Raw genomic sequence first — 13,930 nt, forward strand, 5'->3', positions numbered from 1 at the left:
TTTTGGCTATCCCTGCCAGAGTCTGTCAGTGCTTTAAAGCATCATGTTTTTCTTTGCACAATATATCTTTTTTATACTTAACATTGTATCACTTTTAGCACAGATACTCAAGGAAAATTTCCTACTAACTGGAAATAAGCCAATCTAGAGAAGTTTCTTTTTTGAGTGCTTTAAATGCAGATGTGTGCTATAACAAAGAGTTTTGGTGCTGCTTTTGGTAGTTGTTCTTGAACTTCATTTGCATTCTCTTTTTGAAACAAATGAAAGCCTCTAATGAGAGGTTTTATAGCTGTTAACCTCTATGTGATACTTTTACATTGGCTAGACTTGACTCTTACAGAAAAAAACCTATTGTAATATTGTAATAAGTCAATAAAATATTGTAATAAGTCAATAAAAACTAATATTCTAGCTTAATCTGTTCCACTTAATCTTTCCTAGGTTCTGTGGTCCCCAATACAAAACCTTCCCCATCTGCTCCTGACTGGAGTAGTTCAAGTACAGACAATCATATTAATCAAGGATCAACCTTGACTTCAGGAAAAGGAATTGTGACAAATGAAGGACAAGGTATGTTCTTGTGTGCTTGGCTAATCTTAAAATTTGGACAATCTAGTTGATGATACCTCTCTTCTGAATGCTTCAGTAAAGAGTTGAGAATTCATTTGAAAGCACAAAAGAAATATCAAAGAACGTTGCCGTTGCTTTGCTATTGGAATCAAAAGGTGACCCCTGTGGCAGGGAGAAATGATGAGGAGGACTCCATGGATATCAGAAGGCTAATTAATTACTTAATTATACTATATTATTCTATATTATATTACATTACATCTAAACTGAATCTGCACAAGCTCCCAACTCAACTCAACTACCCAGAATCTCACGACTGTCTGCTGGCTGACAGTCTGCACACACACTTGGCCCTGACAGGCCAAGGAAACAAAACACCATCACTCTGGGTAAACAATCTCCATATTGCATTCTACTTTGGCACAGCACAGGAGCAGTGAATGAGAGAAGAATTGTTTTGATCATTCTTTTCACTGCTTCTCTCAGGTTCAGAGAGTGTGAATCCCACACTTTGCTATGGTGTTGCAGGGTTTTAAGAAAAAAGAAACCAAACTCACAACTTGCATTAGGTGGTGAAGAAGATCCTAGTTCCTTCTTACATGCCCCTGTTGAATTTGCATAATACAGCATTTGACAGGCCCTTAGTGCAGAGATAGGATGCAAAAAGCATCCCCTGCATTCACTCTGGTTAATGTTGCACACAGCAGTATAGGAAAGCAGGACAACCCTGATGATGAGGAGGACTCCATCTTATCAGAAGGCTAATTAATTACTTTATTATATTATGTTATTCTATATTATATTACACTGTATATTACACTGTATTCTATATTATATTACACTGTATTACACTGAATCTACCAGACACTCAACTACACAGAATCTTATGACTGTCAGCCAACTGTCCCGACACACACACCTGGATTCAGTTGGTCAGTGAATCAAAACACTCACACCAGAATCCAATCAAGCAAATTCCTTCAGGTAAATAACCTTCCTCAATACATTCCACTTGTTACAAAACACAGGAGGAGTAAATGAGATAAGAATTGGTTTTTTCTTTCTCTCTGAGGTTCAGAGAATGTGACTCCCAGAAATATCTTTGGGAAGTTGTGCCTTGTTTTTTTTCTCTGTGAAGAGAAATGCAGCCACACAGCAGGACCTTCACCCTACAATTGTGCCATCCCTTTTGAAAGTTTTCTCCTCTCTCTTCAGCAGCAGCTGAAGGAGAAGCTCTGTTACGAGACAGAGAGAAGAAGGTGCGTCCATTCTCCATGTTTGACTCTGTGGAGCAGTCTGCTGGGCTGGGCACGCTGAGGAAGAACCAGAGCAGTGAGGATCTCCTGAGGGAGGCACAGGTATGCAGGGAGCCCTGGCTGCTGCTTCCCATCTGCCAGGCCTTACCCACAGCTCTTCTCAGAGCTTTCTGCCAGCTACATTAGAAGTAGTGAGGTCAGCTTTTAAAAGACTGCTTCTGAGAAAAAAAAACCCTTAGGCTTTTTGATAGCTCCAAATGATTCTCTGCAGTCACTGTGATGGGAATCTCTCTTAATTACTTGTACAAGTGTGTATTTTCCCCCCAAAGATACAAGGAAGCATTTGCATGTTTGTTTGGGTTTTTTTTTTTTTTTTTTTTCAAAATCATCTAGGTACTTTTTTCACTCTTTAATGCAACAGTGTCCTTCAGATGTTTGACAGCAGTAAAACTTACCACCTCAATTTTGGCATGAGGACAGAGTTTGATCAGGTAGAGGTGCACTAGCCTACAACTGTGAATGACAGGTGCTTTGTTGGAGAGCAGCCTCTTGCCAGCTGAGTGTCTCATATCTCTAGAGAAATTACTGTGCCCTGTCATTGCTCCTGTTTTAGACATAGCTGTTACAGAAGAATTAAAGAGAATAAGTTCAAAGTATTTAAAAACATCAATGATGATAAAAAGTTTAAAGCAGTTTCTTCCTAGTGTCAGTGATGTTGTAAAACTTATTACAGCAGTAGTAAACATTAGATACTGTGAATACTTTGAGGCTCTTTGGTCCTTCATAGCAGAACTCCTAAATCACGTTTCACTGTTTTATCTTGATTGTTTTTGTCTTTCAGACAACCAATAAAAATGTAACCAAGGTGCCACCACCTGTCCCCACTAAACCAAAACAGATAAACTTGCCTTACTTTGGTCAAGCCAGTCACCTTCAACCTGCTGATACAAAATTGGATGGAAACCTGCAGAAGCTGCCTTTGGCTATTGCAGCTGTGGGGAACAAGCAAAAACCATTGGCACAGCAGCCTTCTCATCCTTCTCAGCAGATACAGCAAAGAATTTCAGTACCTCCTGCAGGTTCTTCCTCTAGCCAGGATCAAATTCTTCCTTCCTCCAAACAGGAGAGTCCTCCAGCAGCAGCTGTGAGACCTTTTACTCCCCAGCCATCCAAAGAGACTTCGCTGCCACCATTTCGAAAGCCTCAGACTGTGGCTACCAGTTCCATTTATAGCATGTACACCCAACAGCAGACCCCTGGGAAGAACTTCCAGCAGGCAGTGCAGAGTGCTTTGACAAGGGCACAGACCAGAGGACCACACTTCCCAAGTGGTAAGCATGTGGCTCTCTCCCTCTCTTCTGTCTGATAAACCTCAGATAATTGTTCTTTCCACCTGGTTTCTGAGTATGAAGCTGTTCTTCAGGGGAGTTAAGTGGGTGAGGGCAATGTAAGAGGATAAGGGCAGTGTAAGAATCTTGGATGGATCTTCCTTGCTATGTAAGAGTGTTAACAAGAAGTGCAGAATGTATGTCTTGGGTTTGCAAGACAACTAATGGTAGATCTGCTTATCAGATCGGTTCTGTTCAGTTTTTTGTATTCTGCTTCTTTGCTCCACATAAAGAATACACAACCTGATTCACCTTTCTTTGTTGTTGTACTCTTGAACATTTGTTGAGTATTGAGTATTGTTCTCTTGAGTATTTGCTGTTGTTTCAAATCCCCAACCTTGTTTCCCCTGACCTGCTCCACAGTGTATGGCAAGCCCGTGATGGCAGGAGCTGGCGCGCAGAACCAGCCGCCACAGACAGACAACATCTACTCCAACCTCCAGGGCAAGCCAGGCAGCCCAGAGCCCGAGATGGAAACAGCAGCCTCTGCTCATGAGAACCATGAACCAGAGAGGATCCCCCGTCCCCTGAGCCCCACCAAGCTGCTGCCCTTCCTGTCCAACCCCTACCGCAACCAGAGCGACGCCGACCTGGAGGCGCTGCGCAAGAAGCTCTCCAACGCGCCCCGGCCGCTGAAGAAGCGCAGCTCCATCACTGAGCCTGAGGGGCCCAATGGCCCCAACATCCAGAAGCTGCTCTATCAGAGGACCACTCTGGCTGCAATGGAGACTATCTCAGCTCCCTCGCATCCCTCCAAGCAGACGGCATCGGCTGCCAGTCCTGAAAGCCCAGTGGAGATCCCAAATCCTTATCTAAGCACGGAGACAGAAAAGGAAACGGCTGCTTCCGTGCCAGAAGCAGCTATAGCTGAGGAGCCAGAAAGCACAGCAGCAGAGCAGAGTGAAGCTGCTCTTCCCCCTGTGCCTTTGGACCCCGTCCCTGAAGCTGTGTCAGACAGCGATGAACTCACGCAGCCCAAGCCAGAAGAGCCAAACCTAGAAGCTCCTCTGCCACTGGAGGTGTACATGGAAGAGTATCCTCCATACCCACCACCTCCCTATCCATCAGGGGAACCAGAGAGTTTGGGAGAGGACTCATTCAATATGAGGCCTCCTGAAGTTACTGGACAGTTTTCCTTGCCTCCTGTAAGTATTAGCTTACAATGGGGGTGCCCTGTCAATAAATCATCTCAAGTGCTGCCATAAACCGTGTGCATTGTATTGTAGAGCTCAGGCAGATGTGGGAGAACAGTCACACAGTCTAGAAGTCTCTTTGTTTGTATCTGTTCTAGTTGTGTGATGCTCTTGTCTCCAGACAGTAATGAAAAGTCTCTCTTGTCCCAAGAATTAATGACATAATGAAAAGTTTCAAATGGAATACACAAATAGTAAAACTCTACAGATCTGTAAAGAATCCTTCCTTCTAGAAGTCTGGCTACACCCAGATTTTACTTCCTTTTTAAGAAAAAGCTGATATTTTTTTCCCCTTTAGATACAGATTTCACAAGCATTTCCCACTATTGCTAGTATGAGCTGGGCATGAATTTTCTTAATCCTGGATTGCATTTGTTTATCTGACAATGCCTTTCTTGAAAAATATGTAGGAACAGACTTCTTTAGTTTTTATCTAAAAAACTCATTTGTAGATATCAGCTGTTTGTTCTTCTTTTACTGAATGTTTCCTGAACTGCTTTGTAATCTGATTTACCATCAGTCTACTCTCAAGTTGCATCAAAATGGAGTCTCTTGGGGCTGGGAGGAGGCAGCATTTTTACTATTTTATTTTGCAAGTTTGTATCTGTGTGAAGTATGATGTTATCTCACTGTTGCAGAACAAAAATGCTTAATGTTTTTGGTTTCTCAAAGACTTTCTTTAAAAACCTATCAAGAGTAGAGTTTTGATAACAGTTTTCATAACCTGATACATGAAAGTGGTTTTTTCCTCTGTCACTTCAGTGCAGAGGAGTTAAAATATTTAAATGTGCTTTTTAACCTTGTAATTTGTGCATGGAGTAGACATTTCATGTCTTCATGCTTTAAAGGTTTTGTTCTTGCTCCCTTTTACAAGGAAACTTGAGTGGTAGGATTTCCTGAATTGTGAGAACTCACTTCTGCTTGGTTTTGTAGTAATTCTGCAATGCTGAGAAGAAACCAGCCCAACTTCTTGATTTCATATTTAAATCTGTGGGTTGTTCTGCCAGGCTCACTCTTGGAAAAGCCTCTACTTTTGATATTACATACAAGTTACAAACAGAAGAGCATTTTCATGGGAATCTCTACTTACATATCTTATCTCCACATGCCTGCTCTTGCAGAGTATGAGTCAGTTCTATTCATCTTTGCCTGGACATCTGTCAGAAATTTACATAGCCTCGTGAATGGTCTTATTGCTGCTGCCCAGGCAGCTGGGCTGAGTGCTGAGCTAATGCAAGCATGTTGCCTAAAGCAGTGGGTACAAACTCAGCTATAGAAATATTTGGGAATCAATGGCAGCATCTACAGCAATTCTGCACTTGGTTCTGTATTTTCCTCAAACCATTTTCCATCATTGTTTGCTCCTGTTAACCTCTGGTATACTTGCAAAAATGTTGGGAACTTTAGATCAGCACTTACATTAGTGTACTTTGTGGAGTGTGCTGCTTGGTTTGTCTAACAGCTATGAGAGTTAATGGTGAAATTGTCCAAAAAACAAGCAAAAAAGCATCTTTTCCTGGTCTTTGGTAGTTTTGCTACTTTGTTGATGTTTGATCAAGATAACTTCTGTATGAGAGTTGAATAATGACCGTGTCCAAAGGTAAAGGCAGAGATCTTTCATAACATGCTTAACCTAATATTTTCACAATGTGTTTGGGGATTGGCAAATAATACTATAAATTTCCTATTAAGCACTTTTCTCGTTGACAGTTTCTGCTGTCATTCCCAAATAAGCACTTTTGGGAATCTTTCCAGGAAAAAAGTGTTTGTAACTTGTGTCACCTTTTCACAGGGGAAGAGGACGAACTTGCGTAAGACTGGCTCCGAAAGGATTGGCCATGGAATGAGAGTGAAATTCAATCCCTTGGCATTGCTTCTGGATTCATCTTTGGAGGGGGAGTTTGACCTTGTGCAGAGGATAATTTATGAGGTACAAATGCTAATTTGTAAGACAAGGAATTTCAATCCTGGTTGAAACTGGGAAGTAATAGTTTTTCTGGACCATGCCCACATGACTATGTTTGGAATTTGGCCATGCCCACATGACAATATTTGGAATGTGACCATGCCCACATGACCATATTTGGGCATGCCCTGACACTTGACCATATTTGGAATTTGGCCACGCCCCCATGACCATATTTGGTATTTGGCCATGCCCCCATGACCATATTTGGTATTTGGCCATGCCCCATGACCATATTTGGAATTTGGCCATGCCCACATAACCATATTTGGAGTTTGGCCATACCCCTATTTCCTTATTCGGGCATAGCCCCCTGCAGGACCATATTTGTAATTCAGCCATGCCCACATGACCATATTTGGGCATAGCCCCACCCACACAACCATATTTGTAATTTGGTCATGCCCATATTTCCTTATTTGGGCATAGCCCCTCCCATGTGACCATATTTGGAATTCTGCCCCACCCACATGACCATATTTGGATTTTGACCATGCCCAGTTTCTTATTTGGGCACAGCCACGCCCACATGACCATATTTGGAATTCTGCCCCGCCCACATGACCATATTTGGAATTTGGCCATGCCCACATGACAAATTTTGGGTATAGCCCCCGCCCACATGACCTTATTTGTGTGTAGCTCTGCTCACATTAGGTTATATTCTAACCTAATCATACTTAGTGATCATACTTGGTGGCTGATTTTAAGTGTGTTAAATCCACAGTGGATTTTTAGCATCGAGACTATAAATTTACAGGGCACCTTTTCCTCATTTTTTATGTAGTGTTTCATTCCTTGTCTGCCATGTTATCAGATAATTTGGTAGGCAAAATCCCTGTGAAATTTGCTCACAGTTAAATAAACATAGTTCAGAAATTTATTGAAAATGCTTTTAGTAAGCTATCAAGATCCTGTTGCTCTGAACCATACTGTTAAAGGGAAGACTGCAAGCTTAAATATGAATCTTGGTGCAAAGTTGGTAGTGAACGTAGTCTTTGTGCTCATGTCCTTCCTATAAATACATCACAAATTCATATTTCAGAACAAGTGATTTTTGTATGAGAATAGATGTTTATTCCAGAGAGTTTCACCTGAATGTGATTGTTCCTTTCTGGCTGGCCAGGTGGAAGATCCTAGCATGCCCAATGATGAAGGAATTACTGCTCTGCACAACGCTGTGTGTGCCGGGCACACGGAAATCGTGAAGTTCCTGGTGCAGTTTGGGGTGAACGTGAATGCTGCAGACAGTGATGGATGGTGAGGCTTTCATTAAGCGCCTCCTTATGGATGTTCTCCACTAGAGTCAGGACTTGGGAGCTGCTGCAGGTCCCTCACAATGTCCCTTGCTTTTCTCCTGTGGAGCTGGCAATGAGTTTCTTTCCAAAGCAGAGCAACAGCAGTTCTTTGTGGGGTATCATATGGGACTGTGCAGATGGGAAAATAGGGAAATTAAAGCAATATTCCCTGTATGAAAAAGCCATTGTAGGGGTGTGGATACAGTTGTCAGGAAATTGCTCTGTTTCTTTGAGGTACTGGAGATAGCTTATAGTGAGCCTTATGCTGAAATTCCCAATATCCTCTGTGAGATAACCTATAACTTACTCATGCTCTGGGCAGTATCTAGCCCTGCAAAATCTCCCCAGTTCTTTGTCCAATAATCAGCCATCTTGAAACTAAAATAAAGTGGAAAACCATAACCTTCAAACAGCCTTGCAGCTGATGTGTTACAAATCTTTTTTACAAATAACTAGGGAGATTATTTATGGAAGGCCGGTGCAGGGGGTAGTGATTTTACTGTTATTTCTGCCTATAACAGAAGTGCTTGAGGCCTGAAACTGAGTAAAGATGCTTGTGCTCCCTCAACCTGAGGGGTTATCACAATTACATGCACTTGTCACGAAGTCAAATCTCAAAGTAATTATCTAGATTGTAAGAGGCATGATGTCAGGAAGATTTCTGAGTGGATTTTCAATATTGATTAATTGTTGAATTTTTAGTGCCTTAATGAATGTTCCTAAAATGTTAATGGATTACAGAAAGGTAGAATAACTGGAAATCTGTATGGAAACTTAGCTTTAGGGCTCAAGCAGCTCTCAGTAGCTCCTGTTCCCTGTGCAAAGTGATTGCTTTTGATGTGCTGAGTTAGGTGCTGTGCTGGTCTGACTGCCCAGGTCCTGCAGGCTTGGGTGCTGTTTGCTCCCAGGGCTCTGTGAGCACTCTGTGAGCAGTGGGAGTGAGGTGCCATCTTTCTGTGCTTGCAGGACCCCTCTGCACTGTGCAGCCTCCTGCAATAACGTGCAGGTGTGCAAGTTCCTGGTGGAGTCGGGGGCAGCCGTGTTTGCCATGACCTACAGCGACATGCAGACGGCCGCGGACAAGTGCGAGGAGATGGAGGAGGGCTACACACAGTGCTCCCAGTTCCTCTATGGTGAGTGCCAGCCTGAGCCCTGCAGCACCCCAGGGGCTCCCTGCTCTCGGGTTTTGTGTTGCTGGAATGGCTCCTGAGGGATTAAAAAGTCTTTTTTGCCAGCCCCGTGATCGACGAAGAAATTGAGATTCCTCAACTTCTCGAGGTTGTTTTTTTTTCTCTTAACTATTACAGTCTTTTTCTGACCCACTGAGGTCTGTCCAGCAGGTTGGGTTGAGGCACACTGACCACCTTCAGGCTGGTGTTATCTTTTTATACTAAAAACTATGTACTTTATTTACAATAATTTTCCAATACCTATCACCTATGTTAGACAGTCTGTCTCTGCCCTAAAACAATCCAAAACTGTCACCATCACAGCAGAAGATGGAGGGCAAGAAGAAGGAGGACAGGACACACCCAGATTCCTCCATCTTGCCTCTTGAACCCCCATTCTAAATGCCCAAAATTCTACTTTTTCACCCTGTGATAACTTCACTATCATTCTACTCAAACCCTTGTGGCTTGTAAATCTTCACTGAATGAAAGTTGGTAATTTTTTCCATCTGAAAATTGAAGGCACAGCGGTCTTTGACTCTTGCCAAGGTCTCTGAGCCCCCTGACAGGGTCTGGAGTCCTCCAGGGCAGCCAGAGCAGTGTCCTGGGTTCTGACGCCTCTTTGTGCATGAGGAGGGGTGAGTTGCACACTCAATTTAGGTGCCTGTGCCTCTTGGAAAGAGAGGGGTTTTCACCAGCTTCAGCAGCTTCCTCAGTTCCATTGAGATTAACTTTGTAATACCCTGTGGAGGAGAGGTGAGTAACAGGAGGTTTCTTTATATAAAAAGCTTTGACTGAAGCATGACAGATGCACCACTTAGGTGAATCTTGCCACATAAGAACTTCTTTACGTGAAAACAAAAGTGGTGTGGATATATCAGTGGGCAGTTTGTAGCTGTTAGCTGGTGTCTTGAAATGGGTATTTCCTAATGTGCACCTTAGAAGCAGAAAAGATAATGCCAAGTTCCTGCCTTGATGGATGTTAGTAAGTATTGAGTTTGACTTTACCTTCCTTTTTTCTTCACTTGCATTTAAAAAGAAATCCCATATTAAGTTTAGATTTCATTCAAATAGAAAGGCTACAGAGATACTATCTTTGAATGGAGAAAAGGAATTCCCCCTAGGGTGTGATGAGTATTAGGCAGTGAGGTTTTACATTACTTTACTGTATGTTTTGTGTGTAATGAGGTTTTAAATTACTTTTCTCTGTTTTGTATGTAGCTCATGTCCCCTAGGCACACACCAGCTGGTGTGTCATCTCTCTGCAAGAGGTTAGAGTAACAGCAATGTAACACAGCAGAAAAAGCTGTAAAACTGCCTTCCTGCTTTTGTGGCACAGCTGAGAGCTGAGTTTCTCTAAGCTGCTCCTAAGCCAGGAGATTTCAAAACAGTCTGTCCAGCTGTCCTCACTAAGCTTGAAAACTGTGTCTTTGGTGCCAAATATACAGTTTTCTCTGTAAAGGGAGGAAGCCTTTTTAACTGGCATCAAAATTTGTAGGCTAAGCAAAATTCCATTTGGTTTTGCATCCAGACTCTGAGGGAGGTCGTCAACACCAAATACCCAAGGAAGATTGTAGGATTAGATAAAAAAAAAAACAAACTTGTCTAATATTTTAAACTGGTTTTAACTCAGACATTAATTAAGAGATGTTATATTTGTGTTGAACAGCTCTTCAGGAATTTGTCTAATTCTTAGATTCAGATAAATTGCCCATGAGATCCTATGAAAGGAGGTCCATTGTCTCATTATATACAGCATGAAGAAATCCTTTCTTTTTGTTTGTGGGGTTTTTTATGACCTGCCATCCAATGATTTCACTTGATACTCTGTTTTGTGCTGAGTTAGGAATCTTCTTGTGTTATGAGATACTTTTTGATGGGTCCTGAAAGGACTGTAAGGCTTTGGCCTATTAAGTTTGACCAGTTTTTCCAGATTGAAACCACTGAAACTATATCTTGATGGTATTGGTTGTTCAGCTACCAAAGTTCCAGAAATTAGTCTTATTGCTAAGACTGGTTTTGCTTGCCTGTAGTTACTGTAAGAAATTATTCCCTGCCTAAAACTGCTTCTGTAAAAGAAGTTTGGGAATGTGTATCTGTTTCCAGAACTGCACTAAAACCTGGCCCTCTAAACTCATTGTTAAGCTAATAAACCCTGGTGTAATTCATTGTTCCACCTCAATTTTTTTGTTGCAAATGATGTCCAATATCAAGTAAGAGGTACAGGTAGATTTAAATAAAACCAATCATCCTTTAGCATTGATTAAATTACAGGTTTGATGCTGCTGAAGTATGGAAATTTTCACTTTGTGAAATGGAATGCCTGTGCTGGCTCTGTTTGCCCCACTACCCTGGTGTGACCGCAAACACCCCTTTAGGACACCACATGTATTGTGTGAATCTTCTTTATCTGCTTTGAATATTCAGTGCTCAATCTTCCCTGGATGCAGAGCATGGTTTTGGCCATGCAAAGCAAGGGAAGAGTTTCTCTGAGCAGAGCTTATCGTGCACTGGAAGTAATTTAAGTAAGTTATGTGCTGAGCTGGTGTGCAGAAGTGAAGAATTTGATTTGAGCAGATGTAGGTGGTAATAGATACTTGATGAAAAGGGAAATAGTGTGCAGCATACTCTCTGCTCCTGAAAACACCAAAACCAACCAAAAAAATCAGAGTAGAATTCAGTATTTTAAAATAATTACCTAAGAGAAAGTCAACTGGTGTACAAACTAAGATATCTTTTCCAGTTTTCTGCCTAGAGGCTGAGGAAATGGGTACAGAAAGAAGAGTCCCATCTCTGGCTACAACTGTAAAATGAGGAAATTCTGAATAACCCTGCAGGGTGCTTGTGTGTACTCCAAACCACCTTGGTCCAGAAATCCTTTATCAGAATTGTGTTTCTGAAGGCAGTGTTTAAAACCACAACAAAAAAACAGTGTTAGAAATTAAGAACTACTGAGATAAGCAAAAGCAGCTGCAGAGTAGCAGGCAAATCTCTCAGGTACAGGGCTGAGATGCAACTTGCTTTAAAGTTCTGAAATAAAATGACCCAGGTGGCAAATGACACCACAAGCATCAAAATGACAGTGGTGGTCAACCCAAGCAGGTGTTGCTATCTGTCTGTGACAGAAGGAGATTACTGTTGCACTAAGAGTACAGAAAATGGTTCTTGCTTATCACTTAGGTCTAGAAGGTGTGGACACAAAAATGCAACCTTTTATCAGTCAGTGCTGCTCTCCCCATTTGCCTTGTAGTTTTTGAGCATGTGTAAGGAAGGAATCTGTCTGCTGTAAGTAACTTCACAAAGCCACTTCTTCCACGGCCAGCTCTGAGTAGGCAGCATGGTGCCAAGTAGGTAGGAATTTTGTTTTTTTTTGTTTTTCCTGGACTGTCTTCCAGTAAAAATAAAGGAGTCTTCCCTCCCATCATCCTTTTTATTTATATCTTTCCTTCTCACTTGAGCTGCTCTGTGTTTGCAATGTTGCAGGAGTGCAGGAGAAGATGGGGATCATGAACAAAGGAGTGATTTATGGGCTGTGGGATTACGAGGCTCAGAACGATGACGAGCTGTCCATCAAGGAAGGGGACTGCATGACAATCCTGCGCCGCGAGGATGAGGAGGAGATCGAGTGGTGGTGGGCACGGCTCAATGACAAGGAAGGCTACGTGCCCAGAAACCTGCTAGGGGTGAGTCCTGGCTGCTTCCAGAGCCAAAAAACCCCACCCCTGCATGTGGAGTGTGCACAGCATTGTGTTCTCCTTGGGTCTCTTGCATCGAGGTGCAACTTTTAGAGTCGGGAGGAAGGGGGTGACATTCTCCATCTTTATTTAGCAAGTTGAATGTCTTGGCAGAGGGGGTTAACAGCCTCTGTTTAAGGTACTTACCCAGATTAATGGGTGCTGTAGGAATGTGCCCCCTATTGACTGGAGTGACAAAACTATCCTTTGTCTCCTTAAAAAGGAAAAAAGCCCAGAATTTCTTTCCTCAATTAGCAAAAAAGGCCCCTCATAGGATCTTGGGGACTCCACCTAGAGCTTAAGGAAAGCCAATTAGACAGGAACCAAAAAATCCCACCTATGGCTTTTGTGGGGTGTTTTACCAGGAGCAAGAACTTCTTGCACCTGGCTCAGGTTTTCTTTGTAAAGAGTTTTGTTATTTTGGCTTTTAATAAAACTTTTCTGTTTCCAACACCACCACCACAGAAGCCATCCTGCTGATTTTATGCCTTCTAAGGTAGCTGAGCTATCTTGGGTGTGATATAAATCTCCAAGAGCTTATGAGACCTGGCTTGAGGAGACCATATATCAGGGTGCCCATAAGAACAAATGTATCACCACCCTGCTATACACAGCAGGCCCTAATACCAACCTTGGCTCACCACCTTAGAGGAAAAAAAATCAAAACCCCAAACATGACATGTGAATAGGGCTTTCTTGAGCATGTTTGTTATTGTCATATTTTCTGACAAATCTCTTTGCCCAGGATTTCTCTCCTGGGAAGCTGAGAAGCCTCAGAGAAAAAGGAAAACAATATTATCTCATTTGTTTCTCTTGTGTTTTGCTGCTTTGGAATGTGGCTGGAGATTGTTTATCCAGCATGTGAATTGTTTTTACTTATTGGCCAATTACAGCCAAGCTGTGTAGGACTGACAAGAGAGTCACAAGTTTTCATTAGTATCTTTTAGCCTTCTGTCTGTATCCTTTAGTATAGTTTAGTATAGTATTCTTTAATATAATATAAATCATAAAATAATAAATTAGCCTTCTGAGAACATGAAGTCAAATTCATCATTCTTTCTAATGATGGGGGTCTCAGAAAATACCACACATGTCCTCAGGCACATGGGGTTTTAGGGCTGTCCTGTGTAGGGCCAGGAGCTGAACTCAGTGATTCCTTAGGGGGTCCCTTCCAACTCAGGATATTCTGTGACTTTTTGAGAATTTTCCCTCTTTCAAAAAAGTGATGTACAGGCACAAAAGGCCTTCAGAACTGAAACCTGCATGAGGAGTGAGTCATGAGTCCTTCCCTGTGTACACAGGGCACCTTTTGATCCAAGGAGATAAGCACTGCAAAAATCTAGGTTATCTTTATTT

General features: G+C 42.2%; 1 protein-coding gene across 4 annotated transcripts in view; it reads left to right on the forward strand.

The window, feature by feature from the left end:
- The window catches only part of TP53BP2 (tumor protein p53 binding protein 2), a 56,048-nt gene that overhangs the window by 38,895 nt on the left and 3,223 nt on the right, over positions 1–13,930 (forward strand). For 3 of the 4 annotated variants that reach the window (XM_058021080.1, XM_058021083.1, XM_058021084.1), the window contains 8 exons: positions 442–570; positions 1,786–1,928; positions 2,668–3,157; positions 3,578–4,359; positions 6,200–6,337; positions 7,500–7,633; positions 8,638–8,804; positions 12,324–12,523. In XM_058021080.1, coding sequence (XP_057877063.1) covers positions 442–570; positions 1,786–1,928; positions 2,668–3,157; positions 3,578–4,359; positions 6,200–6,337; positions 7,500–7,633; positions 8,638–8,804; positions 12,324–12,523 — 2,183 coding nt within the window. The remainder of the gene's footprint in view (positions 1–441; positions 571–1,785; positions 1,929–2,667; positions 3,158–3,577; positions 4,360–6,199; positions 6,338–7,499; positions 7,634–8,637; positions 8,805–12,323; positions 12,524–13,930) is intronic. The other variant, XM_058021081.1, reaches the window with a different exon arrangement.

This window comes from Melospiza georgiana, chromosome 3 (genome assembly GCF_028018845.1).
Source record: "Melospiza georgiana isolate bMelGeo1 chromosome 3, bMelGeo1.pri, whole genome shotgun sequence".
Lineage (NCBI taxonomy): Eukaryota > Metazoa > Chordata > Aves > Passeriformes > Passerellidae > Melospiza > Melospiza georgiana.